The 25,743-nt window shown below is 36.6% G+C and overlaps 1 protein-coding gene across 12 annotated transcripts in view; it reads right to left on the bottom strand.

The window, feature by feature from the left end:
* RBMS3 (RNA binding motif single stranded interacting protein 3) overlaps positions 1 to 25,743 on the bottom strand; it is a 691,543-nt gene that overhangs the window by 472,790 nt on the left and 193,010 nt on the right. For all 12 annotated transcript variants that reach the window (XM_032861016.1, XM_032861015.1, XM_032861014.1 and 9 more), the window contains exon 4: positions 16,635 to 16,693. In XM_032861016.1, coding sequence (XP_032716907.1) covers positions 16,635 to 16,693 — 59 coding nt within the window. The remainder of the gene's footprint in view (positions 1 to 16,634; positions 16,694 to 25,743) is intronic.

The following is a 25,743-nucleotide window of genomic DNA, read 5'->3' as shown; positions in this document are numbered from 1 at the left end:
AAAAAAACACTTTTGCTTTTAAATGAATCTAATAAAAAAAGAGGCATCTCCACAGCCCCTCTAAATTAATTTTTTTTCTTGGTTGACTTCTTATGGACAAATGATCAATAATTTCACCAATTATCAATAATTTCCACTTTGTTTGGGTTGCTGTTTTATGGATTAAAAAATCCTAAGGTTCTGTGCACTTTAAGTGAGTCTCTGCTCCCTGGACCAAGGACATAGTTAAATCTCAATGACGCACATATTACCCGGGAGGTCATTTTTTTCCCTGCTGGCTGGGATAGCACCGACATATGTGTGACCTGGACAAAATATCAGTCTGGTTTCTGGCGAAAGAGAGGGAAGCATTTCCTCTCTAAACTTGGAGACCAAGTTTGGATTTCTGGAGTGGATCGGAAGGTCACAGGCTCTGTGTTTCCACATGTGTGCAGTTAGCTAATGAGGGCTAGGAAATCTGAACACAACCGTCTAAAAATTGTTTAGAGAACAAAGCCCAAATGAAACCATTTGCCACACAGAGCTTCAGGTAATGCTTTACCTCTTGAGTTAAATCTAAATGAGAATGCCTTTACATGCCCTTCCCCTTGTTTGTCCAAAAAAATTCAAGGGACTGGCAATGTCAAAGAGAACTGGTTACTATGGAGGAACAAAAATGCCAAGTCATATAGGATGCTATGGTTTCCAATGCATAAGGAATGCCTATTGATAATAATTTTCAGATGGACAAGAAACTTAACAAAATATACCCATGCCCTGCCTAACAATCACTTAATTTTGGTTATAAATATAAAATGGCTGCCTTGCTATTACACTACTTCCTACAAAAACTCCATCCACAAAAACAGTCTACATGCAAATGATGGTGGAGAAGTAACATAATTCTCTCAACGGTCACAGTAATGAGGACCTATTTATAAGATCAGCATTTGGAAGTAGAACATCGGTCCTGAGACAAAACTCTCAGGGACCAGACAAGGAAGAAGTGGAGTTACAGTCCCAACATTCTAACAATTCAGACTCCAAACTTGGGCAAGGGATTCTAGAGTGAAGTCAAGGGAATAAAACATGTGCCGAAATAGAGCTGTTCACCAAACTAAACACAGATGCTTCAAGTTTCTTTAAAACACAAGGGAATGAAAGACCAGGCAGCCTTTGGTTTGGAGTTAGAAGCTTTAAGGCAACTTGAGACAATAGGAAAGTCTGTGGCTAGGGGCAGATCCTTTTGAGAAAAACCAGATTGAAAAAGGAAAAACTGACACAGGCATTTGTGTGTTTTGCGGCAAGGACTGGTTTGTGGATAAATTCAAAACATTCAAAGTCTTTTTGATCAAACTTTATCATACTCTTAGAATCCAAATAAGAAATTAGTTGTTTGTCCCTGGGTTCATCCATCAAGAAGATAATGACCCCAAACCACTGTCCGCAGCTAAGTGCATACTATTTAAAGGAAAGAGGGGAGCCTGGGTAAGTAATTGGGATAGAGTGGCCTCTTCAGGGGTCTTAACCTTATCCTTATAAGCAAACACGGGAGGCAAGCCAAACAGAACTTAAATAAGATGAAAGGGAGCATTTGCTGTGAAACTCTACCACACAAGCCCTTTAAGAAAGCACATGCCTCATTCTGAACCCTGAGAGGAAGGGAAATTATCAACGGCATTTTGTCCTCTTACTGCCATCCATAATCCTGTGATATTTTTCCACTTAAAACTGATTACTCTGGCGCTCACTTTAAAGTTAACCCAGGTAGAAGGCTAGACATTTGTTAATATAACTTAAGTGCAAAACTGAAGTGAACAGTAAACCATTCTCAAATAAAACAGTGTGTGGAATGAAACAAGATGATCAAAATACTGTCAAAAGGTGCCTCTGCTTTCAAGGCACAATCTGCATGCACATATATAGCCACAGTAGTGACAAGACAGAGCAAGAATCCCCAGTCAATGCTGTTTCCAATGGACTGAAAGTGGGTGGGTAAAAGCTGCTGCATGTTTTGTTTTGTTTTTGTTTTTGTTTTTTGTCTGTTTGTTTTTCAAAGTGTCCACCTTTACACAGAATGAAAACATTGTCCTTGTGTCTGCTTGTCATAATAACATCCAGGACCATTTACTGCCAGCCTTATGTAAGGGGATTTTTGTTTTGTTTTGTTTTTATTTTTGTTTTTTGTTTGTCTGTTTGTTTTTCAAAGTGTCCACCTTTACACAGAATGAAAACATTGTGCTTGTGTCTGCCTGTCATTAATAACATCCAGGACCATTTACTGCCAGCCTTATGTAAGGAGATTATTTTATGGGAGGAAGAGCAAATAACAGAGGGTTAGACTTCTCCAGATTTGCTACCACATCAGTTCAAAGGGGATAGAGAATAATTCTTGGGGTTACTTGATAGCTATTCAAAAAGACACAGGCTGTTGAAAGTTGAAGACGTGCATGCCCACGAGCTAAGTAGGTAAGAAAGTGAGTAAAGTGGGCTGGTTTTAAGAAAATTAACAGTGATTTAGCCTCCACCAAAAAGGATTCTCATCTAAATACTTTTAAGCAGCGTTGTAGCCAAACAACATTCTTTTGTTAGACAAATCTTCCTTTTTGATGAATGACAGGAATGTTCTAAGAGACTTATAGACTCCAGTATGCTTAACCACTATTTGAACCAAGGCTGAGTTGCACAGTGTATCAGTAAAAAAATATCTCCTGTCCCCATAACTGCTGCTTACCATATTTCTGAGGACTCCACAGTGCCTCATCAACTCATTACCCAATGCACTGTGTTGAGCAGGCCTTCTCTCCTGGGCCAACAAACCAAAGATACCATTCCTGACCTTTCCTGTTGGGATTCACTTCCTTTTATTTATTTATTTATTTATTTATTTATTTATTTATTTATTTTCTTTTGTCCTGGTCCTCTAGTGTGTTTATGTGGTTCACTGGTTGATTGGTTGGTCACTAGGATGATGGAAAATAGGTTGAAGAGTTTATTTCCTATGCTTAAGGGAATTCAGATGGGAAAGATTAAAATATTGGTGAATGCTGATAGGCCTCATAGCCCTTGATGCTACCCAAGACTGCAGTTTAAGAGAAGTACTAAACATCTTCCTCCCAAGCAGATGAGCTATCTTCTGGTTTGCCATGTGTCTGATGCTTCTACCAGTTCTTACACCATGCTGGCTTTTTATCATCTACAGCAGCTCCCTTGTAAACTGAAATAATCTTATCCGGAAAGTTATATACTTTGAAAAAAAAAAAAAAAGTCCTTAATAAGAACAGAGCCAAAGGATTGGCTCTAGACTAGTAACTGGGGGAAGACATAAAAGAGAAAAGATAGGTTGAACTGGAAAATATAGGATGTAAATAGTATATTTAGCATTAATAGTCCATATTACCAGGACGTAATTGGGGGAAATACAATGATGCAAAGTAGGAACATTAAATTTTTACACAGATTTCAAATACATACACATTTTATCCATGCTTGAACAAGCTCTTATTTGATAATTGCTTGTGCAACTTTGACTCTCTATGCCTTGTCTTACATTCTCCTCACAAAATAGAGAAAAAGACACAAAGAACCTGACTGCTATCTAAGGCAGAACAACTTCCCCAGGACTTCTTTGGTTTATGTAACACAGAGAATGCTTAGTTACAAACAACTATGGGGATTTCACTTCAAGCTCCTTTTAATAAAATTATATTTCATTAAACTTAAACTTTAAGGCAAATCTTTAATTATGATTTTTAAAATTCTCTTAGGCTACAAGTATCTCGTATATATTTTGCCCATCTCCCTTTCTCACACACACAGACATACTGACATATGTATGTACTTATATGTAACATACACAAGTACTTATATGTGTATAATAAATATAAAATTAAATATATTAATACATAATAATATTTATGAATGTATATCTATTTCACCTGGGGGTTATTTTATTTGGTTCCAAAACAATGGTTAAAAATTGAGAGAGATGAGAAAATTCCACTTTTCATATGGGAATTTTTGGCTGCTTCTTTTTTTTTTTTAATTTGTTTGTTTGTTTGTTTAGAGGGGGGGACAGAGGAGGAGCAAAGGGAAAGACAGAATCCCAAGAATGCTCCACACCCAGTGCAGAGCCCAACAATGAGCTCAATCTCAGGACCCTGAGATCATGACCTGAGCCAAAATCACGAGTCAGACACTCAACTAACTGAGCCACCCAGATGACCTGGGAAATTTTGGCTGCTTAAGTTTTTATTTAGTCAGAGGAAAATATTTGCAAACCATGCATGTGTTAAAAGGTTAATATCCCAAACATATAACAAACTCATATGATTCAATAGCAGAAAAAAACAACCCTATTAAAAAATGGGCAAAGGATCTGAATCGACATTTTCCCAAAGAAGATGTTCAAATGACCAACGGGTATGCTCAGGATGCTCAGCATTACTAACCATTACAGAATTACAAGTCAAAACTACACTGAGATATCACCTCACGCCTGTTCAGAATGGTTATAGTAGAGGGGCACCTGGGTGACTTATTGGGTTAAGCCTCTGCTTTCGGCTCAGGTCATGATCTCAGGTTCCTGGGATTGAGCCCCGAAGCGGGCTCTGTGCTCAGCAGGGAACCTGTTTCCTCCTCTCTCTCTCTGCCTGCCTCTCTGCCTGCTTGTGATCTCTGTCTGTCAAATAAATAAATAAAAATCTTAAAAAAAAAAAAAAAGAATGGTTATATTAGAAAGATAAGATATAACAAATGCTGGTGATGATGTGGGGGAAAAAAAAGAAATCCTTATATGTTGTTGGTGGGAATTTAATTTAATATAGCCATTATGTAAAATAGTGTGGAGGTTTTTCAAAAACTAAAAATAGAACTATTATATGACCCAGCAATCCCTCTTCTGGGTACACATCCAAAGGTAATGAAATCAAAATATCAAAAACACATGCACTCCCCCATGTTTGTTGCAGCAATGTTCACAATAGCCAAAGAAGGAAAAATACTTAAATGTCTACTGACAAATGAATAGATAAAGAAATTGTGGTATATGTACACAACAGAATAGTATTCTGCTTTAAAAAAGAAGAGATCTTGCCATTTGTAACAACATGGATGAATCTGGAGGACATTATGCTAAATGAAATACACCAGCCACACGAAGAAAAAAAACAAAAAAACAACAACAAACAGCTGCATGATCTCACTTATATGCAGAATCTAAAAAAGCCAAATATTTTGGAGCAGAGAGTAGAATGGTGATTATCAGAGACAAAATGTTGGGGGAAATGGGGAGATGTTTATCTAAGGGTACAAAATGGCTCCTCTGTAGGAAGAATGTATCTAGGATCTAGTGTACAGCATGATGATTATTGTTAATACAGCACTGAATACCAGAAATTTTCTAAGAGACTAGCTTTCAGGTGATCTCAACACACATACACAAAATTACTTTGTGGGGATATAATATGTAAATTAACTTGACAGTAATTGGTTAACTATGTATGTGTATGTCAAATCATCATAATGTCAAATGAACATACACAAATTTTATTTTAAAAATACTTGAAAAGAAGGTTTCCTCTAGTCAAATCAGTCTCAAATTCATCACCTGCTTCTCTATGAAAATATATAGTATTAGTCATAATTTCTTGAAGTCTTAAATACGAAATTAAAGATTTTCTGGTCCTTTACCCCTTCTTATTCGAAAATACCTCATGAAATACCTTGAGAGACTTTTTAATCAGTGTTTTAATAATATTTTTTTAAATGAGCCTCTAACTTCACTTCATATAATTATTTTTTTTAAATATCTTTTATTTCATTCATTCCTTCAATGATAAGGTATATTTTCTACTTCAATTATCTATTGTAGTAGAAGTACCCCCAAAGACATAAATTCCAAGGTAGCTTAGAGTATATTTCTCTTGGAATTTTACCGCATGACTTCAGCACAGTCTCAAATGTGGTTATTTGCCACATCATCCTTATACCCAATGCTCAGTGTGTTCTTTCACACTGTTTCTCTAAAATCTTTTGTTTTAGCTCTGCTTTTCCCATAGTAGACGAGCCCTAAGAATGCGAACAGCTGTGATATCTGCATCTTACTATTTCTTGTTGAGAGAAGTTCTATCTTTATAAGTGTCATAGAGAAGGTGTTCCGAAGATGCTTTATGAACACAGGTTCCTTTCTTCCAACTCAAGACTGATGTAAGCTGAATGACCAATAGGTCTATTTGGACGTCTACTAATTAAAACGAGCTGCCCTTTTCTTAAGAGACATAATACAGATTAAATGCAGACCTTGCTATTTCTCTCTTACTCCATAACACAGGGAGAAAATCACACCAATATTTAAAATGATCATATGAAATAGAGACCTTGTATCACCAATATTTTATGGATAGACATTTGAGCTTAGAGCACTTGGAGAAACATAATACATGATACATTCATCTCTCAAATTCAATTTATGTTTTTGTAGTTTAGGGGGTTTTTATCCACATGCATGAGTTTTTCTCTTTCATACTCTGGGGGTCTCATTTCTTCACTAAAGGACAGAAAAAATAGTTATTTTAATAGCAACATGAATAACCACTGAGTTAATAAGAACATTGAGAAGTATCAAATCAAATGACTATTAATCATCTCTTAAACTAAATATACCTTCACTGTGCTTTCAAAACTAAGGAAGCAAGAATCATTAGCCTTTATTTTTCTTTTTTTTTTCCTTTTTACCTTTAAACTTGTGAACATTATGAAGTGAACAACATAACAAAGGGTGAACAAAGAAGCATATTTTTTTCAGAACCTATATGACTCCATTAGAATGAATTCTACCACCTGCTACTGTGACAGAACATGTTTGTTCTCAAAGACATAAGGTTTATTAGCCCTGAAAAATCCTGAGGGCTATCAAATAGCCAACACCAAAATATATGGGAAAAAAATCCTTTAAGTAGTCACACTTTTTGCTATTAACAAATGAGACTCGATAAATATGTGTCAATTCATAAAATAAATAATCCTTGAGTGCTGAAAATGTACTCAGAATTGCATTAAATTATGTAAGATATGTAGAAGCTCTAGAAAATCTGGTTCTCATGAGAAAAAAATCCAAGTCCAAAGCCATTGAAAAATTTACCTGATGTATGTACCAGATATATTACAAACATGGTTCCATGTAATTCTAAAAACACTTTTTTCATCATAGATATAAATAACCTCATATAACAACTGAGGAAACAGATCTTTAGACATGTTACATAACTTGTCCAAGAGAACTAAAATTATTACTTAGCAATTTTCATAGTATAGACTTCATTTGGAAAATCCCTCAAGAACTAAATGGAGTTTCTTTTGAAAAATCTACATATTTTGAAATCCTGTATTTGAAAGGATGTTTATTTACGTGGTATTACAAGTTTACATTTATTTTGATAAACTGGGCAAACATATATCCTATCTGTCCACTCTACATTACTATAATTTGCATGTTATTTAAAATATATTACCATATTGGATTTCCCATACACTTGTGAAATTACTGATGAGTGAAAACAGATAACTTCAAACAATAAAAGGTGTAATTCCATTCTCATAAAATAATCTCAGTTAAAATGCTTAAAGAATAACTCAAGGAAACATGTGTCTGGGTATGTCTTATACCCCTGGTGTTTTTACAGACCTGTAGAATATATAACTGGCCATGTCCCTTCCTTCCATTGATGCAACATCAAAGGCTCCCAGAGAGAAAGATAAAGCCTCTGGAATCTAAGTAACTACCATGAACTGTCCTATTTCCTCAATACCTTAACAATAGAAAATAAGTCCCATCAGAATCTCGAGTTTCATTATCTAGATTATAATCACAAAAACAAGAGTGATAACATGGCATAAGATCTTTGACTCCAGATGATACTCAAAGGTGGTAATATTGTAAAATGTTTTTTGTATTTTGAGAAAGAGAGAGAGAGTGTCCCGTGAGTCAGAGGGGAGGGGTAGAGGGTGACAGAGAATCTTAATTAGGCTCCACACCCAGAGTGGAGCCCAACATATGGCTCGATCCCACAACCCTGAGACCATGACCTGAGCAGAAATCAAGAGTCAGATGCTCAACTGACTGAGTCAACCAGGCATCCCTGTAAAGTGTTTAAGTAGGATGGAAGAGTCTGGTGAAAACTCCTTGAAAAGGTGAATTTAGGAAGAAATAATCGACATAGACTAAAAGAGGTAAGAAGAAAGAGCATTTTACATGTATTAACAAAAGTCAAATTCTAAAAATATGGAACTGAGACACAGAAGCAAACAGAATATCTGAATAAAAGGATTTCTGTTAACTTAAAAAATATGGATTAGGAAAAAGTTATGTTCAGATTATGGGAGGAAACAACATTACTGGTACATTACTGTACCATTTTATTTTTAAGCTGTTTTAAACTCCACAAAAATTATTAAAATTTCTTTCCAATAAAATAATTTCTGCATGTGCAAAGAAGAGGTAGGTTATAGTATTAAATGATGAAAAATATAATTTTATACTTAAAATAGCAGTGTTACCTACTATATTTAATATCTGTGCATAGTGTTACTTTTGCTTAGTCAGTATACTAAAAATGACCAGAAGCAAATGCCGAGTAAATATATAGCTAAAAAAGACTTTTAAAGAAATCTGTGTTGTTGTATGACCACCAAAATATAAGTACATATTTTGCTTTACATTTATTTCAGAGGCTTCTCAAAGTTAACACAGAATAATAATAAAAATGAAAATAAAATAATACTAGGGACTCCTGGGGGTCTCAGTCAGTTAAGTGTCCAACTCTTTTGGCTCAGGGAGCTCAGGTCATAATCTCAGAGTCCTCAGATGGAGCACCATGCTGGGCGTGGAGCCTGCTTAAGATTGTTTCTCTCCCTCTCCCTTTACCCTCGTCCTGGTTGAGTTCTCTCTCTCTCCCTCTCTCATAAATAAATAAATAAATAGATAATATAACAACAACAATGATGACAAAAAACAAAACAAAAACAACCTTTAAAAAAATAATAAAGAACACTCCAAAATATTTACTATTCTGCATTGGAAATAACAGGATTGGAAGGTTTATTTTTAACAGGAGAAAACATCTTTAGTTGTAGGTGTCTACAGAAACTAGAGACAACAAATAGAGACCATTTACCTTCAAAGAAGTTATTCTTTCCAAAATCTGGCTATAACATTATAAAAATTGGTGGGTTTTTTTTTCTTTTTCTTTTTTTCAAAAGATGTCCAGAATGAAAACTCCCTGTAAAAGGTACCTAGAGGATGATTCTAAGTAAGCTTGATATACTGGCAGAAGTTAGCAAAGTTCCTACACAAACTAACCTTTTCTGAAATGAAAATAAAAGTCAGTATCAATACCAAATGAAGCAAATACATTTATGTATTGATTATGTGTGATTAGTGGTAAAATTAATACTGGAATAGATTAAACTTCACAAAAAAAGTTCAGGAAAATATCACATTTCATTTTCCAAAGGAAAATGCAGTTGTCTAAATAGAGATGTTTTCACCTTTTTTAAAAAACTTAATCCCATTATTTGAAAATTGAGTAAATGTGCTTTTCAAGTCATTTTGCTTCATGGGCTTCTTCCTCAATAGACTGTGACCCCCACCTGGGGGAGGTCCTTATTCCCCTCAAAATGTACAGAACATTTATTTTAGTTTGCACTGATTTGGGAAAATAATGGGTACTAGAAACGAGGCTTTCCATGGTGTTTAGTTTCTTTATCTACTTTGTATGTTATTTTCTGGAAACCAAATAGTTCCATTTACATATATATACTCCACCCAGGTGCACATCCATAGGTAGTAGGGGCTACCTCATACCCTACAATAATTTTACATAAAAATATGACAACATATAATATCTCCTCCTTCCTCCATGTTCATTGGATTTAATATAGAAAGCCATACTTCCCTCATTTGCTATATAAATACTCCCTCTCAGTAAGGAAGAAAATTAAATGATAAATAAATTGAATACTTCCAGATCTACCCAAGTATATGGTCTCATATTTAGTTACCTAAAACACTTAAAAAAAAAAAAAGTGCAGGGCACCTGGGTGGCTCAGTCTGTTGGATGCCTGACTCCTGATTTCAGCTCAGCTCATGATGTCTGGGTTGTGAGGTTGAAGCCCACATGGGGCTCTGCACTCAGCAGGGAGTCTGCTTGGGATTCTTTTCCTCTACCCCTACCCCCACCTACTCCTACTTCTCTCTCTAAAAATGAATAAATAAATCATTTTTAAAAATGTGTAACACGGCCATGTGTCTAGAACTGCCAAAAGGATTTGTTCACGCCCCACCTTGAAACAATCTAGGAGGGTTCTATCCCTCTCTATAAAATTAGTAGAACATGCAGAATTATTTTCCTTACAGAATAAATAACAATTTATGATTTCATTTAATAAAGAATGAACGATATCTTCCATGGATGATTTCAGAACTTTGAGATACTTGTCTTCAACTCTGATTTTAAGGGTCCAATGAAAAGTTAAAGGCAACATAAGCTTCCATAAATATAATTCAACCAGCTTGTGACAACAAAGGCAGAAGGGAGTATTTCAAACTCTTAGAAGTTGGTATGCTTGGCACACGCTAACTACACTTATATCCTATGGCTATTAGGCATGGAAACTTTCTATGGAATATCCATTACTCATTCCCTCTGCTCTAAACAGAAAAAATGGTGTGGGGAGGGGTACAGAAGAAGCCAAACTTAAAAAGCAGGAAAAGGCAGAGACAAGTAAATTCATTGAAGATTTATACCATGTTTTCAATGGCTTCTTTCATTTAATTTTCCCTGACTTTTTAAATTAGTAAATATAATGGACCCAGAGGGAAACATATGAAGAAAAGCAGAAAACAAACAAACAAAAAAACAATGCAGTGCAAATCTCTGTGACTTATACAATAGCCCTTATTTGGTCCTTGCATTTGAGTATCTGAATGAACTGTGGTCTGCTTTTCATTACTCTCCATCTGGAGCTGTTGCCTGCTTTGTTCAGCAATTTCTGGTCATTTTGGCCTGATGGTGACTGTTTTGTTTTATGTTGCCATATTTTACAGAATGAAAGCTGCCACAGCCACCACCCAAGAAAGAACAATCTTGAAAACGAGAGGTTATGTTGAAAGAGTTCTCCATGACCCCTTCCAGAATAGAGCAAGTGTGTTTCTCTGGGCCTATCTACTGTACAGAACTTCAGGGTGTGAATGATACACAGGGAGGAAACAAAAGCCTTTCCTTCAGATGCTAAGTTAGGGTAAGAGTCTGAGGTTAGGCTAATACATCAAGGTTCATTTTGATGCTTTTTCTTTTCATCTCCAAGGAGACTAGTGAATGTACTTCTTCACACCCCACTCAACACTAACTTGCATGTAATATACTGCATGTGCAACAGCTCATGAAAAATCGAATTCATACCATATATTTAAAAACAAAAATAAATAAATCCTATCTTCCTCAGATTTGGTTTTAATTGCACAGCCTGAGTCTGGAGGCGAAGTTGCAAATGGTTCAGAAGCAAGTGTCTCAGAGAAGACCATACCCAATTTGCATTCTCTAATGACAAGCTCGACGCTCGTAGTGATTTTGCTTGAAAAAGCCACCTCAAATAAATGAAACAAGATGGGATTGGGAGGGAGACAAACCATAAGTGACTCTCAATCTCACAAAACAAACTGAGGGTTGATGGGGGGAGGGAGGTTGGGGGGGGTGGGGTTATGGACATTGGGGAGGATATGTGCTATGGTGAGTGCTGTGAAGTGTGTAAACCTGGCGATTCACAGACCTGTACCCCTGGGGATAAAAATATATTATATGTTTATTAAAAATAAAATAAAAGAAAAAAAAAGAAAAGAAAAAGCCACCTCACCCCTTCCACATCCTTCCTAAAAAAGTCATGGTCAGGAAGAACTCAGTATCTGCCAATTATTTAAAAAAGCAAAACATAACATTCTCTCCCAATCCGTTACTGTTTTCATCGGACATTATTTTACAAGAAACAAAGAAACATACAGTCCTAGTCCCTCATAGTTCATAAAAAGAACCACAAAACATAAATATAATTAAAACCAGATCATTTTTCCAAGAACTGTTTTGTTTGTTTTTGTTTTGTGTGGAAATATAACAGATTTGAAGAGATGTAAAGTTAATAATAATCTACCACCCATATTCCCACCCCTTGATATATTTTTTGTTTAACATTGCCAGTATTTTATACCACAGCTGACACTTTGTATTGTTGAGTATTATCCATGTACGACCCACTTAACCATCAAGTCAGGCCATATTATTATTATTATTATTATTATTTTATAGATGGGGAAATTGAGGAACCTAGGAAAGTTGAGTCATTTACCACAGATCACACAGTTCACTTAGTGGAGAGGCAGTGTCCAAACCAGGCAGTCTGGCTTCACCACAGACATAACTATAAGCCATACTTACTCTCAAATATTTACCTAGCTCTGTATTTATTTTACACATGATTTTATATTCCTCTATATTCATTTAACTTCCTATAATAAATATGTTCATCATCTGGCACAGTTTATTCTTCTTTCCTGTCATTGCAATGGCTGTATCACTTGCATACGCTCCATAAGCTAGAATTGGGAGATTGCCTATATCTGTGTCTGTTATAGAGAATGAAAGAGTGTTCAGCCTGAGCCTATTTACATGTACTTTAAACATTTGTTTAAATAAAAATATTTGGGGCAACATTCTCAGTGTAATTACTAGTGTCAATAAAATGCCTTTTATTGGGGTGCATGGGTGGCTCAGTGGGTTGAGCTTCTGCCTTTGGATCAGGTCATGGTCTCAGGGTCCTGGGATGGAGCCCTGTATCAGGCTCTCCGCTCAGCAGGGCCCTGCTTCTCCCTCTCTCTCTGCCTGCCTCTCTGCCTACTTGTGATCTCTCTCTCTGTCAAATAAATAAATAAAATCTTTTTTAAAAAATGCCCTTTAGAAATGACAGATGCTGGTGAGGATGCGGAGAAAGGGGAACCCTCCTACACTGTTGGTAGGAATGCAAGCTGGTGTAACCACTCTGGAAAACAGCATGGAGGTTCCTCAAAATGTTGAAAATAGAACTACCCTATGACCCAGCAATTGCACTACTGGGTATTTACCCTAAAGATACAAACGTAGTGATCCGAAGGGGCACATGCAGCCGAATGTTTATAGCAGCAATGTCCACAATAGCCAAACTATGGAAAGAACCTAGATGTCCATCAACAGATGAATGAATAAAGATGTGGTATATATACACAATGGAATACTATGCAGCCATCAAAAGAAATGAAATCTTGCCATATGCGACGACATGGATGGAACTAGAGGGTATCATGCTTAGTGAAATAAATCAATTGGAGAAAGACAACTATCATATGATCTCCCTGATATGAGGAAGTGGAGATGCAACATGGGGGGTTAAGGGGGTAGGAGAAGAATGAATGAAACAAGATGGAATTGGGAGGGAGATAAACCATAAGTGACTTTTTTTGTTTGTTTGTTTGTTTTATTAATTTTTACTTATTTTATTTTATTTTTTAAAAATTTTTTATAAGCATATATTTTTATCCCCAGGGGTACAGGTCTGTGAATCACCAGGTTTACACACTTCACAGCACCACCCCAGCACATATCCTCCCTAATGTCCATAACCCCACACCCCTCTGCCAACCCCCCTCCCCCCAGCAACCCTCAGTTTGTTTTGTGAGACTACGAGTCACCATAAGTGTTAATTTCACAGACCTGTACCCCTGGGGATAAAAATATATGTTTATAAAAAATAAAAAAATAAAAAAAAATTAATAAAAAAAATGCCCTTTATTGCTCTTTCCAAACTGACTTTTTAAAAAGCCTCTGCCAATTTAGGATGATACCAACAAAGATGGGTGACCAGATGGGGACAGGAAACAGCACTGGATGACCCGCATGAAATAATGGTTGCTACCCGAGTGGATATAAATTATCACTGCATATTACTTTAATTTGCATGTTTCTGATTGTTTCTTGACTCACCCTGAAGGCACTGCTCCTTTGCAGCCTTCTCAAGTGTTTGTTGGTTTTTGTTTTTTGTTTTTCCTTTCTAACATCTCTTCTCCCAATGGACCTGTACGTGGTGAGTCCTCCCTGCTCCTAAGTCCATTTGGCTTCATTCCTACCTAAAATCTCCAATTTAGAATCTTCCATCATTAAAATCTTATAACCAGTGACTCTTCATTTTCATTATTGCCTATAGAATCCCCATATATGATCACTCTTAGCGCTCCACAAATACCTTCTGGATCAGTTACCTTCCCCAACACTATTACTGCTTCAATTCTTGGCTATTTCAATAAAGACTTAGATGACCGTTTCAATGTCTTGTTTCATCAGTTCGTTGAATGCCTCAATGATGTCACACCTTCCTTCTAACCTTAGAAATGCACTCCCTGGTTATCATTGACAACTATAAACAATTTTTATAAGTATAATTGCTGCCTCTTCCCAACTGCATGTTGTTTCTAAGGTAGTCATTTCAAGGGCCATTTTTTCTGAAAGGAATACTCTAAATAAGATTCAGAATGCTGTTAAAATAATACTTTCCCTCAACATGAAAGTGACAATAATACCATTCTGATCATGAGTGCTTATTTTTAGGAGACCCACCTCCATGTACTTGAGGAAGATTATGAATCAGAATCACTATTGATAATCCACAGGCTCCAAATGCTGAAAAGGCAACTGGAGGCTTTTATTTGTGTATGTATAATGGCAACATGTTCACTCCACCTTCTTCACAGTGCCCTCAGGGCAAAAGATCTAATAGCCCTCTGCCTGCCCATAATGTCATCTTTAGTTGCCCTTCTATTAAATGATTTCCCTAGGATTGGGCACCTGGGTGGCTCAGTGGGTTAAATGATTTCCCTAGGAGGTTCCATGGTCCCTCTCTTCCTCCCTTCCTTTCTCTCCCTTTGTCCATCTTTCCCTCCCTCCATCTCCTTCTGTATTTATCGGTGCTTATTATGAGACGAGTAGCCTCCAAACCATTTTTTAAATCCATATTATAATGAGTAAAAATATGTTGTATCAGCAAACCGATAATTCATTTATATATTTAAAACATATGCATTTGTAAAATTATCCTAATATGTTCTAAACCACACACAGGAGGTTGATATAAAAACAGAGAGAGAGATTTTCTAATATTTTCTGCCAGCATTCCCAGCAGATAGCCAAACATTCCCCTGCAACACATCCCTTTGAAGATAAGCTTTCTAGGTTATACAGGTCCTATCTTAATTGAGTTTAAGGCTCTTTGGGGAGAGAGAGAGAGAGAGAGAATTAAATAAGCAATTACAAGAAAATGTGGATTGGAGTGTTAGGAGTTTCTTCTATTCTAGCTATGTGGGTCTGCTCAATTACATACTAAAATTCTTTCTCCCAGACCTTTCCCAAGCTCATCCATTCTGACTTGCCTTTATCAGCTTCATTCCCCCAAAAGAAATCTCTATCTTCTCCTCTCACAGTATTTGGTGTGTATGTCTATTATGGATATCTCTGTTACACTTTCACATGTATTGGGCCAATAACACTGATTCTAGTAAGCATGTTAGGATTAGTTCCTTGATTTTCTTGTTCGTTTCCTTTTCAAACTGAACTATTAGATGACAGGAACCTGTCTTATTATTTTTTGTCCTATAGTACCTAAATACCTAATACGTTCATGAGTTTTTAGGACACTAAAATGCTTCTTTTTTTAAATTGATGAACAGATCTAATCATTACCCAAGTAGTCTAGGATATATTTTTAGTATATGAGTGTCTGTTCATATGCACATTACATCTGTATGTGAAATAAGGGCAGTATTTAGAATGATCTTGGCTCTCCATACTTCTTGATGACAGTATTACAAAAAAGGCTGGATTACGGGAACAACAAATAACATATGTCACAAGAAGCATTCCAATTTTCTAGTAAGAACTGAGTCATGCAAGGGAGACCATACAGATTTCACAAATAATATATACTGCAACCCTTGAAAGAGTATGGGACTCCCAGACATGAAGAAACACAAGTCACAGATAGAGTCAAATAACTTCAGAAATGTTTCCAGGGAGAAACAAGCAAACAAAAAAGCCTTAATAAGATACCACTCAGATCCCGAGGGAGGCTGACTGCAGAAGTTTAGACACAATGGGCCCATCCGTAAACTCATTCCTAGTCAACCGATGTTGCAAAAGCTTTAAAGAACAGATAAATTAAAACGTGCTTTGCACGGGGAAGTTTTCCCCAGAGTTCCTCATTTTTATATAGGAAATCAATTTGCATCACTGATGATATCATTCAAATCAGACAACTCAAGGTTGTTAAGAGGTAATTTAGTTTTACGCTGAAGCAATTTGATACTTGTTCTGATTTGTGATTTTCATTTTGTTTGTTAATGAAAAAAATTAATGAACAATGTTACTAGAAATACAACTCATCAAAGCTTCAGCATTATTAAAGAGGTTTGCCATACACTGTACATCGTGATCACTGTGCAGCTGATGCCTGGATCTCTGCCTTGGAGGTGCCATCGATCCAACAGCCTATGCAAGAATCCATGGTACAGACACCCTTACACATACCTTTGCACTGATTTGTGTTTTTGTCCAGAATTGCCTTTGTGGATACAATTTTTCCATACCTGAAAGAGAGAGAGAGAGAGAAATCTATGTTATTATAGCCCAATGAAGACACTTAAAATACCTTAATGAACATTGGTGCACACACAATTGAACAGGAATAAACCAAAAAAACAACAAGCTCTGTACTCCCATTTCACACCTGGATGATCTCTTTTCACCAGTTCTTCTCTATAACTCGAGAATGCGCTTCCCTACATAATCACTGGGTTGAGCGTTCAAAAATAGACCTGTCAGGCTGTCATAGGTGGCTGAAAGGGGGTTGCGTGTGATTGTGATCAAAGTAAATCATACTGTGGATTGCTGGAGAAAAGCACAGACCTTGGCTCCAGGCTGAACAGGGCTTACTTCCAAGGCTGGCACTGACCTAGTGTGGCAATGCTGTGCAGTTTAACACAACTTCTCCAAAGCTGTTTTTTTCATCTGTGAAAATGAGAATTCTAATAATTCCCTTTCAGGATTTGGGAGAGTGATAAATTGAAATATTGAGATTTCCTAGCAGTGCTCCTAAGATGAATAGGATTTTTTTTTGTTATTAAATACATACTATAAGTTAATTGAGGAGGACAGAGTTTTGTATTCTCAATTCCTGCCACCATATGTAATAGGAGCTCAATAAATGTTTTCTATAAATAAGTGAATGATACAAGTAATCCAATGGTACTTCATCTACAATGAAGTTTCTACCATAAATACATATATCTATTATTTTATCATCTCTTGCAGAAGACCCAGTCTAGGTTTTTTTAAAAGATGGGTAATATAGAGAATAAAACTCACTCTCTCTTTCTTTTTTTAAAGGTTTTATTTATTTATTTGACAAACAGAGATCACAAGTAGGCAGAGAGACAGGCAGAGAAGGGGGGAAGCAGGCTCCCCACTAACCAGAGAACCCGATGTAGGGCTCAGTCCCAGGACCCTGAGATCAAGACCTGAGCCAAAGGCAGAGGCTTAACCCACTGAGCCACCCAGGCACCCCTGAAACTCACTCTCCTTAAGCTTGTTTCCTAAGGTATAAATGATAGGACTGAAGAAGATAATTTCTAAAACCTGTCCTTTAGGATTCCATGAAGGATGCTTCTGAATCATCATAACATGGAGAAATTATAATGCAAATTTAAGTGCCAAGTTTATTAACAACTCGTACTTATGTTCAAGATTTCAGCCATGTCATAACATGTTTGGCAAGGTTTTTGTTTTTTTTTAATTCTGTGTTCCTAAGGAAGTGTGAGTATATATGACAAAGAGTAAATGTCCCATGTCAGAATAAATGAGGTTCCCTATCACCACTGTTTCTTTTGCATTTATAATACCTCTCATTATGTCATTAATTCTTTGGTGCATTTTGGTGGTCATTTATTAATATTTTAGTTTTGAAAGTGTCATTGTGCTAAAAATGCTTTGCTTTTGTTTTTTTTTTCTTTTCCCCCAGATGTTTTTGGCATTTTTGGTTTTTTTTGTTTTTTGAGAGAAAGAGAGGGAGAGCACACCTGGAGTGGGGGGAGGGAGAGGGAGAAAGAAAATCTCCAGTACACTCCATGCCCAGCACACACCCCAGCAACAGGCATGATATCATGACCCCAAGATCATGACTTGAGCCAAAATCAAAAGTCAGACACTCAACTGTTTGAGCCACCCAGGCACCTCTCAGATGATTTGACCAAAGATGCACTGACAGTCCTCTAGAAATTCATGGAATTAATGTCATTATGAAAATGATAGCACCAATAGCTTTGAAAATCATTATGAGCTGACCTATCAATAGGTGATAATAGGAATTAGAATATTTATATATACTTAGATGAAGGGGTCTGAGGTAATTCCCACCAGTCGCCTCCATACCCTTTGTTAAAGCCAGCCAGAACTGGGATGAAGCTATCCAAAACTGAACTGAGTAGATTTTGCCAGCATAATCCTGACATTTCAGCTACCTGCATCCCTGGTACCACTGCATTTTCTACCCCTTGATAACTATAACTCTATAGCTAAATAAATCAAAGAGATCTGGGCCTGTAAGTGTCTACTACCGCTTTGCAAAAGTTACAAGATCTGTAGCTTGATCAAATTCACATAATTTGTGAAAGTTATAGGAGGGATCAGAATATGGGATTTTTAAGATTGGTGTAGTGCTTAACCATTATATCAACTGCCTCCAAAACAGAGACGCTATATATATCAACCCTTCTAGTTTAATCAATCATCACGTCTTTGGGAATCCAGGTATTCAACTCCAGGGCAATCTAGTGCAGTAATGAAAAGAATACACTACGGCAACAAACTGCCATGGCTCAAATCGCAATTCAGCCCGGGTCTATCTGTTTGGCTAAGTAAGCCTTATGTATCCTTTGTATCATCTCACCATCTATAATTACATAAATCTATTTTTTTAATATTCATTTGGACTATTATCTATTTAAAATGTGTACATCTATGTACAAATATATAAAATGATAATAACCTCTACCTCATAAGCTTGTTCTGAGGGTTAAGTGGGGTTTACCTAAAATGATAACAGTGGCGGCATAGAATAAGTACTCATTAAATATTAGCTCTTCTTGTAATTATTTCCTTCCTGTTATCTGCTATATAAAAATATTTAGTCCTTGGCATTCTCCGAGGTGGTTAAGAAGTAGAAGGGGGAAGTCCCAAGGGATAGCTTAAAACATTACTACTTAGACTGTCAAAATCTTCCACTAAGAAATTTGGAAGGTAAAATTATTTGCAAAAAGGATAATTTTCATTTACCAATTATATTGTTATTTTTAATGTTAGGGATTACATTAACTATGTTGTCATTGTCCTTAACCATACAAATACCCATAGGTTCAAAGCTTTTGTTTATTTGTATGTTTGTTAGGTACTACTGAACTGTCTACTACCTCATGCCTATTCTTATACAAGCAAACTTCCTCCAAAATTTGTCATTCCCCAGCATCTGCATTCCAACAAACACATACAGCCTCTTCTTCAAGCTCTATTTCATCCCAACAGTTTCTCTTTTATGAAAAGAACCAGTGAAATACTATCATATTTGCATGGTCTCTTCAGTCTACAATGGTTCAAGGTATCTATAGCTGTACCTTTAAAAAATATATTTATTTATTTATTTATTTTCCAGAGAAAGAACATGAACATGGGGAAGGGAAAGGGAGAGGGAAAAGAGAGAATCTCAAGCGAACTCCTCACTGAGCACAGATTTCCCCACACAGGGCTGGATCACACAACTCTGAGATCATGACCTGAGCCAAAATCAAGAGTCTGACTGAGCCACCCAGGTGCCCCTCTATAATTGTACCTACTAACAACAGTAATGTTTGTTAGATTTGGACTATTCAGGCAAGTAAACATTTGAAGGACTGCGTGCATCTTAGTGTAGAAAACAAAAAGGGAGAAGAAAGGGAACATTTGCTGAAACTTTTTTCCCACACAAAGCACTATTAATACAGAAGTAAAAACTAAAGGAAAAAAAAAAGAATTTAGAATATTTATAACCATCTCACATCAGGCATACAAACCCTTAAGACAAAAATCCTTCTTAATTGGTTTCTAAAGCTACTCTTGAAAATTTTATATATAAGTACCTCCCAAATTAAAATTTAGCTCTATCTTTTAAAGAGGAAATTAAAAATTACTGTATCTCATAGTGAATTACATCTCCCAATGGGACTTTTAGCCTATGATGTGCATATTGTCCTACTATATCAATATTACTAGGATGTCTTTCTTTTCCTTTATTAAATGCAGTATATGTTTAAAAAAAAGCTGCCATTTTATTACAGCAAAAAAAATGGAAAGGAAGGAAATACTTTTTTTATGGAAAGCATTTGTGAATATTTTGGCAAGCAACTCTTTTCTAAAACAAAGTTTTATGTCCCAGGAAGCATTATAATGCTACTGTGAGTAGAAAATCACTCACTCACATACACATACATACAAACACACCAAAAGGCAAATTATGCTATTTCTTGATTTCCTTATTCCTAATTACATTCTAGGCAAGGCTTTCCGAGAGTGCCCAATCATGAAACAATGGAACACAACTGAGAGTACCTGACTCAGCCACTAGTCTGACTAGAGTTAAAGGAATTTGATTCTTTGGCTCAGTTACAGTATTTTGCTTTAACAATTACTTCACAAAGCTGTGATATGCTTTAAACAACAAGAGAAGGTATTTAAAGGGCCATTGGTTCCAGTTCGTGTTTGAACTCTCCCAGTGACAAACAGGTACTTTCTGCATGGCTGGTGCTATATTCTCTATGCTCTGCAAAGTCAACATCTGATGAAGGTAAATAAAGTTAGGCTTTTTTTTTTTTTTTTAGACCCAAACCACCATAAACAGAAAAGCCACCTATGTAATATACCTGTGAAGAATTATATCAAATGTTTCTTCCCAGTGTTTTGTTAAAGTATCTTAATATACTAGAATAAAAACTACTAAATAGGCTAATAACATATTTTCACACATTCTGAAGAAAAAAATACTTCTGAGGAAAAAGGTATTTCCAAACATAAGTTATCTCATTTCTTTACTCTTTCCCTTTTTTGGGTTTAGAGCAAGACTCTAAGTATTCATAATGTTTTTTTTTTTTGTTTTTTGTTTTTTGTTTTTTTTTTATGACACCCATGAGCAGAAAGCAAAATCTGATAATGGCCACAAAATATGCGACCAGATTATTTCAGGATGATGCCTGGAAATAGGCACCTGAGCACTCGTGCCAGAAGCTTTCAGAAAAATCCAATTCACTTTTCTATACTTCCATTTCATATAGCTAGAAGAGGTACAGGATTATCCACAGTCAACTTCCTCCAGGGGGATTCAGCTTCTTGGGGGAAACAAATAAATGAAGTGAACACACTTAGTATCAAGATTCTTACCTTCAACACCTTTTCTAAGCCAATGTGAGAAGCCCCTAATTCACATTGCTAGGATGCTTTTGGACATAAAAATATGTGACTCCACATAATACCTACATATTCACCAGCTATCCAGAGTGCCCATGCATTCTCCAAATGCGGCCAGGTCCCAAATAACATTTTCTTTCTGTTCTAAGAGTACTCTGTAAAACAGTAGCCTATCTGTAATAACTACCCAATTATTATATTTTACATTTTCATAACTGAGTTTTATGTAGTTACGTGTTGTGTATTAACTCACTTTTACCCTAGCTTGTCAATTCAAGTTTTACATTTAATTTTTTAAAGAACAGCCAATTCTTTCTGGTATTTATTCTTATTCTTAAACAGCATTTGGGTCAAACTGTTTGTTGATATACTTGATTATTCCACATACAAGCCTAATTTGAACTAATGGCATATTTTATTTTCCAAAGTTGAAAAGAAAATAGAGCTATTATGGGTCTACTCTTCATGCATTATGAAGACATCAAATTGGTGGGATCTTTCTATAAAGAATTTATTTTTAAATCCTTTTGCTGAATCACCCACTGTGTATATTAATTCAAAAAATACAGGCAAAGACTGAAAATAGAGTCTCCACAGTCAATTAACTCCCAGCTAACTCATTTTTCACATGCTTTCTGTATTGATACCAGACTCAAAAAAGGTATTGCATTTATTTAATGGATGAAACATTATCCTTTCAGCAAATGTGGTTGTTTGCCTACTTCTAGATGGCTCATTCATTCTTTGGCATTTGGGGATGCTAAAGGATTATAGCTATGGCTTTAGGGATCCAGTAGGAATGTGGTGGGGCCATTCCTTTGATGGGCCACATCAGTCAGGTTTCACCTACAAGAGAAGTCCACAGCTCAATAATAGTTTGAAACATTAACAAGTTCAATCTACCACTGAGTCGCCAAAGCCAGCAGTAACTGTGGTGGGATGAACTATGTCCCTTCAAAACTCATGTGTTGAAGTCTTAACCACCAGTTAAGCCTTAACCACCCACACCTCAGAATGTAATCCATATTTGGAAAGAGAGCCTTTAGATAATTAAGGCAAAGCAAGGTCATATGGGTAGGCCTAAATCTAATATGACTGGTATTCTTATAGATTAGGACAAAGATAGGCACAAAGAAGAGACCATGTGAGGACACTGGGGTAAGACAGCCATTTGTGAGCAAAGGAGAGAGGCCTCAAAAGAAACAACCCCACCAACATCTGGATCTCATACTTCTCACCTCCAGAACTGTAAGAACATAAATTTCCTGTCATTTAAACCACCCAGTGTGCCATATTTTATTATGGCAGCCCTAGCAAACTAATACAATAACACCTATCCAAGGCCTGGTAAGCTTTGGAATAAAGAAGAGAAATGAAAATATCCAGACCACTCTCCTCCTTTTAGTGCTTTGCTCAATGATTTTGCAGTTGGTCCCTCCAAGCCCTAACCTAACACCTTCAACCTCTTTGTCATCCAACATTTGGGTGGATGACAGAGGCCAAGAAATATCCAAGTATGACCCAGAACAGACAACTAATAATCTAGAACCTAATTCTTGGCCTTATAGTCTGACATTCTTTCCCTCCCTTGCCCACTCCAGAGATAATCAAACTCTTGAATCATGGATCCACACCAAGTAAATTTCACAAGTTCACTGCACAAACCAAAATGTCATTTATTAACTTACAACTTAAGAATAACACATTACAAAGAACACAAAATAAGAGTTTCCAGTTGGGAGAACTGAAGAAAACTTCTCAAAAGAGGAAGTGTTTGAAGAAAGGGCACTATTTTGGCAATCAGAAGCTTTTTGTACTTCTTTGGAATAATTAAAACAATTTCTCAAAAAAAGTTTAATTTTTACACCAGTGTATTATTTAGTAAATTACTATTTTCACACTACAAATAGTCTCACCAAAATTCTGTGGCTCTAACACTACATTTACAATCTGACCGACTCTAAGACAACAGTCCTTGAAGGCTAATCTGCCCTACAGTCTCTTGGAGGGGCTTATTAACACACAGATCACAGGGCCCTACTCCCAGAAATACTGATTCAATAGGTAGAAGTTGGGTCTGAAGAATTTGCGTTTCTAACAAGATCCCAGGTGACACCAATATAGGTAGAAAGTGTTTTGAGAACCACCACTTCAAGAGAATAACACACCAACAGCAAAGCACGTGTGGTTAGTTACTTGCAAGGCTCCAGAGACTAAGGGAGCTTTCTGCAGACACGGAAAACTACTTTCAAAACTGCAAACAATATTTGCCTTTGATCAAATGATATTCCATGTTGAAAAGGCAGACTATAATTTTTTGTCAGAGTTGTTGCTTAAAATAGCCAACATAATCACTACTTAAAACCCAAGTAGAGTTGGTTTGGAATTTTTTCAGGTACTTTTTAGAAAGAAAATCCAATGAAAATACATGGGCCATGTCTAAGTTAACTCTCTTCCTTCACTTAAAATAACTAGTGGCTAACTTCTAGTTTGATTGAATTAGACTGCTAATATAGTGAAAAAACTGGCAAGCAGATGATTAGAATTGGTTAGTGCAAAAGCTGGTTCTTTAATTAGAAATGGGTATAAACGTGGAGCAAATATACCAGACCAAAGATGAATACTTTCAAATTCTAACATAAAACAAAATCATTAAGTTGCTGGTTCTTAGAGTTTGTAACCCTTGAGCTACAATTTAGATTATATATTTTGGATTCATAGTTTGGGTATATACCCTACCTTCTTAGTGAAAGCTTGTGAGAAAGGGGTTTCCATGCAAACACGATTGAAATCACATCTTTTGTGTACTTTCTGCAACTGATCATAGCACATTTCAGCATGTTTAATATTCTTTAAAATTTGGTCCACTAATATGGAAATAAAATGGGCTTTTGTTCAATTAATATGGACTGGAATCTGAACTCCACCACCCCTATGATGTGGGAAAAGTTACTCAATGCCTCAGTACCCCAGTTTTCCTGATCTGTAGGATCTGCTTTCAGAAATGACTATAAAGATGAAATAAAACAGTGTGTGTTAAAACTCAAACTACAATGTGTGGCACGTTGACATTCCTCCTGTTCTCTTACTAAATCCTGCCTTATGCTTTGTTGTTTCTATATTTATTTTATGGCATAAAAATGATCACTTGGGTAAAATTTCTCTTGTTTTGTTTTTAAGTAAAATCTATACCACATGTGGGGCTCAAACTCAGGACTCTGTGATCAAAAGTCAAATACTCTACTGACTAAGCCAGCCAGCTGCCCCTTGAATTTGGTAGAGCCAGCATGTCACAGTTTAAATGCTTACCAAAACCCACTTAGGAAGCACATGCCTTAGCACTCATATGGCTTCTCATTTATACTCTGATTCAATTCACAATTTCTTCTTCACTTGCTCAGTCTCCTCCTGGTAATCCCTAATGATGGTTCAGTCTATTCTCCAGACCATGTCAATGCTGCCCCCACTATCTTCCCAAAGGCTTTTACCTTCTTTGTACCAGCATCCACTGCTTTAGTTCAAAATCCCAGACCTGAGTCAAGATGGCAGAGGAGTAGCAGACTGAGATGACATCAGGTTGCAGGAGTTCAGCTAGATAGTTATCAAACCATTCCAAACACCTACAAACCCAACAGGAGATCAAAGAGAAGAAGAGCAGCAATTCTAGAAACAAAAAATCGACCACTTTCTGAAAGGTAGGATGTGTGGAGAAGTGAATCTGAAGCAATGGGAAGATAGACTATGGGGGGAGGGGTCAGCTCCCGGCAAGTGGTGGAGCAATGGCACAAAACTTGAACTTTTAAAAGTCTGCTCCACTGAGGGACATTGCTCCAAGGCTAAGTGGGGGTGGATCTCTCATGGGGACAGTGTGGTTTCAGGTCCCTCGGGGTCACAGAAGGATCAGGGCTATCTGAGTGTTGCAGAGCTCACAGCTATCAGAGCAGGGAAGCCAGCTATAGAGACAGAGCTGAGGACTGAGTTCTTAGGTTGGGGTTCCCTTAAACCATGATCTGTGGCATAGTTGGACCACTCTTCTTTGAGCAGGGACCCCAGAAGTGGCAGATCCAGGGAGACTCACCTTCCTTCTCTGGAGGCAGGAATCTGCTGGGTTTGGAGACACTAAATGGGTCCATGTGTCAGAGACAGAAAT

This window comes from Lontra canadensis, unplaced genomic scaffold (assembly GCF_010015895.1).
Source record: "Lontra canadensis isolate GAN:19392208 unplaced genomic scaffold, GSC_riverotter_1.0 scaffold20, whole genome shotgun sequence".
Classification (NCBI taxonomy): Eukaryota; Metazoa; Chordata; class Mammalia; order Carnivora; family Mustelidae; genus Lontra; species Lontra canadensis.
This window is presented reverse-complemented; position numbering and strand designations above follow the sequence as displayed.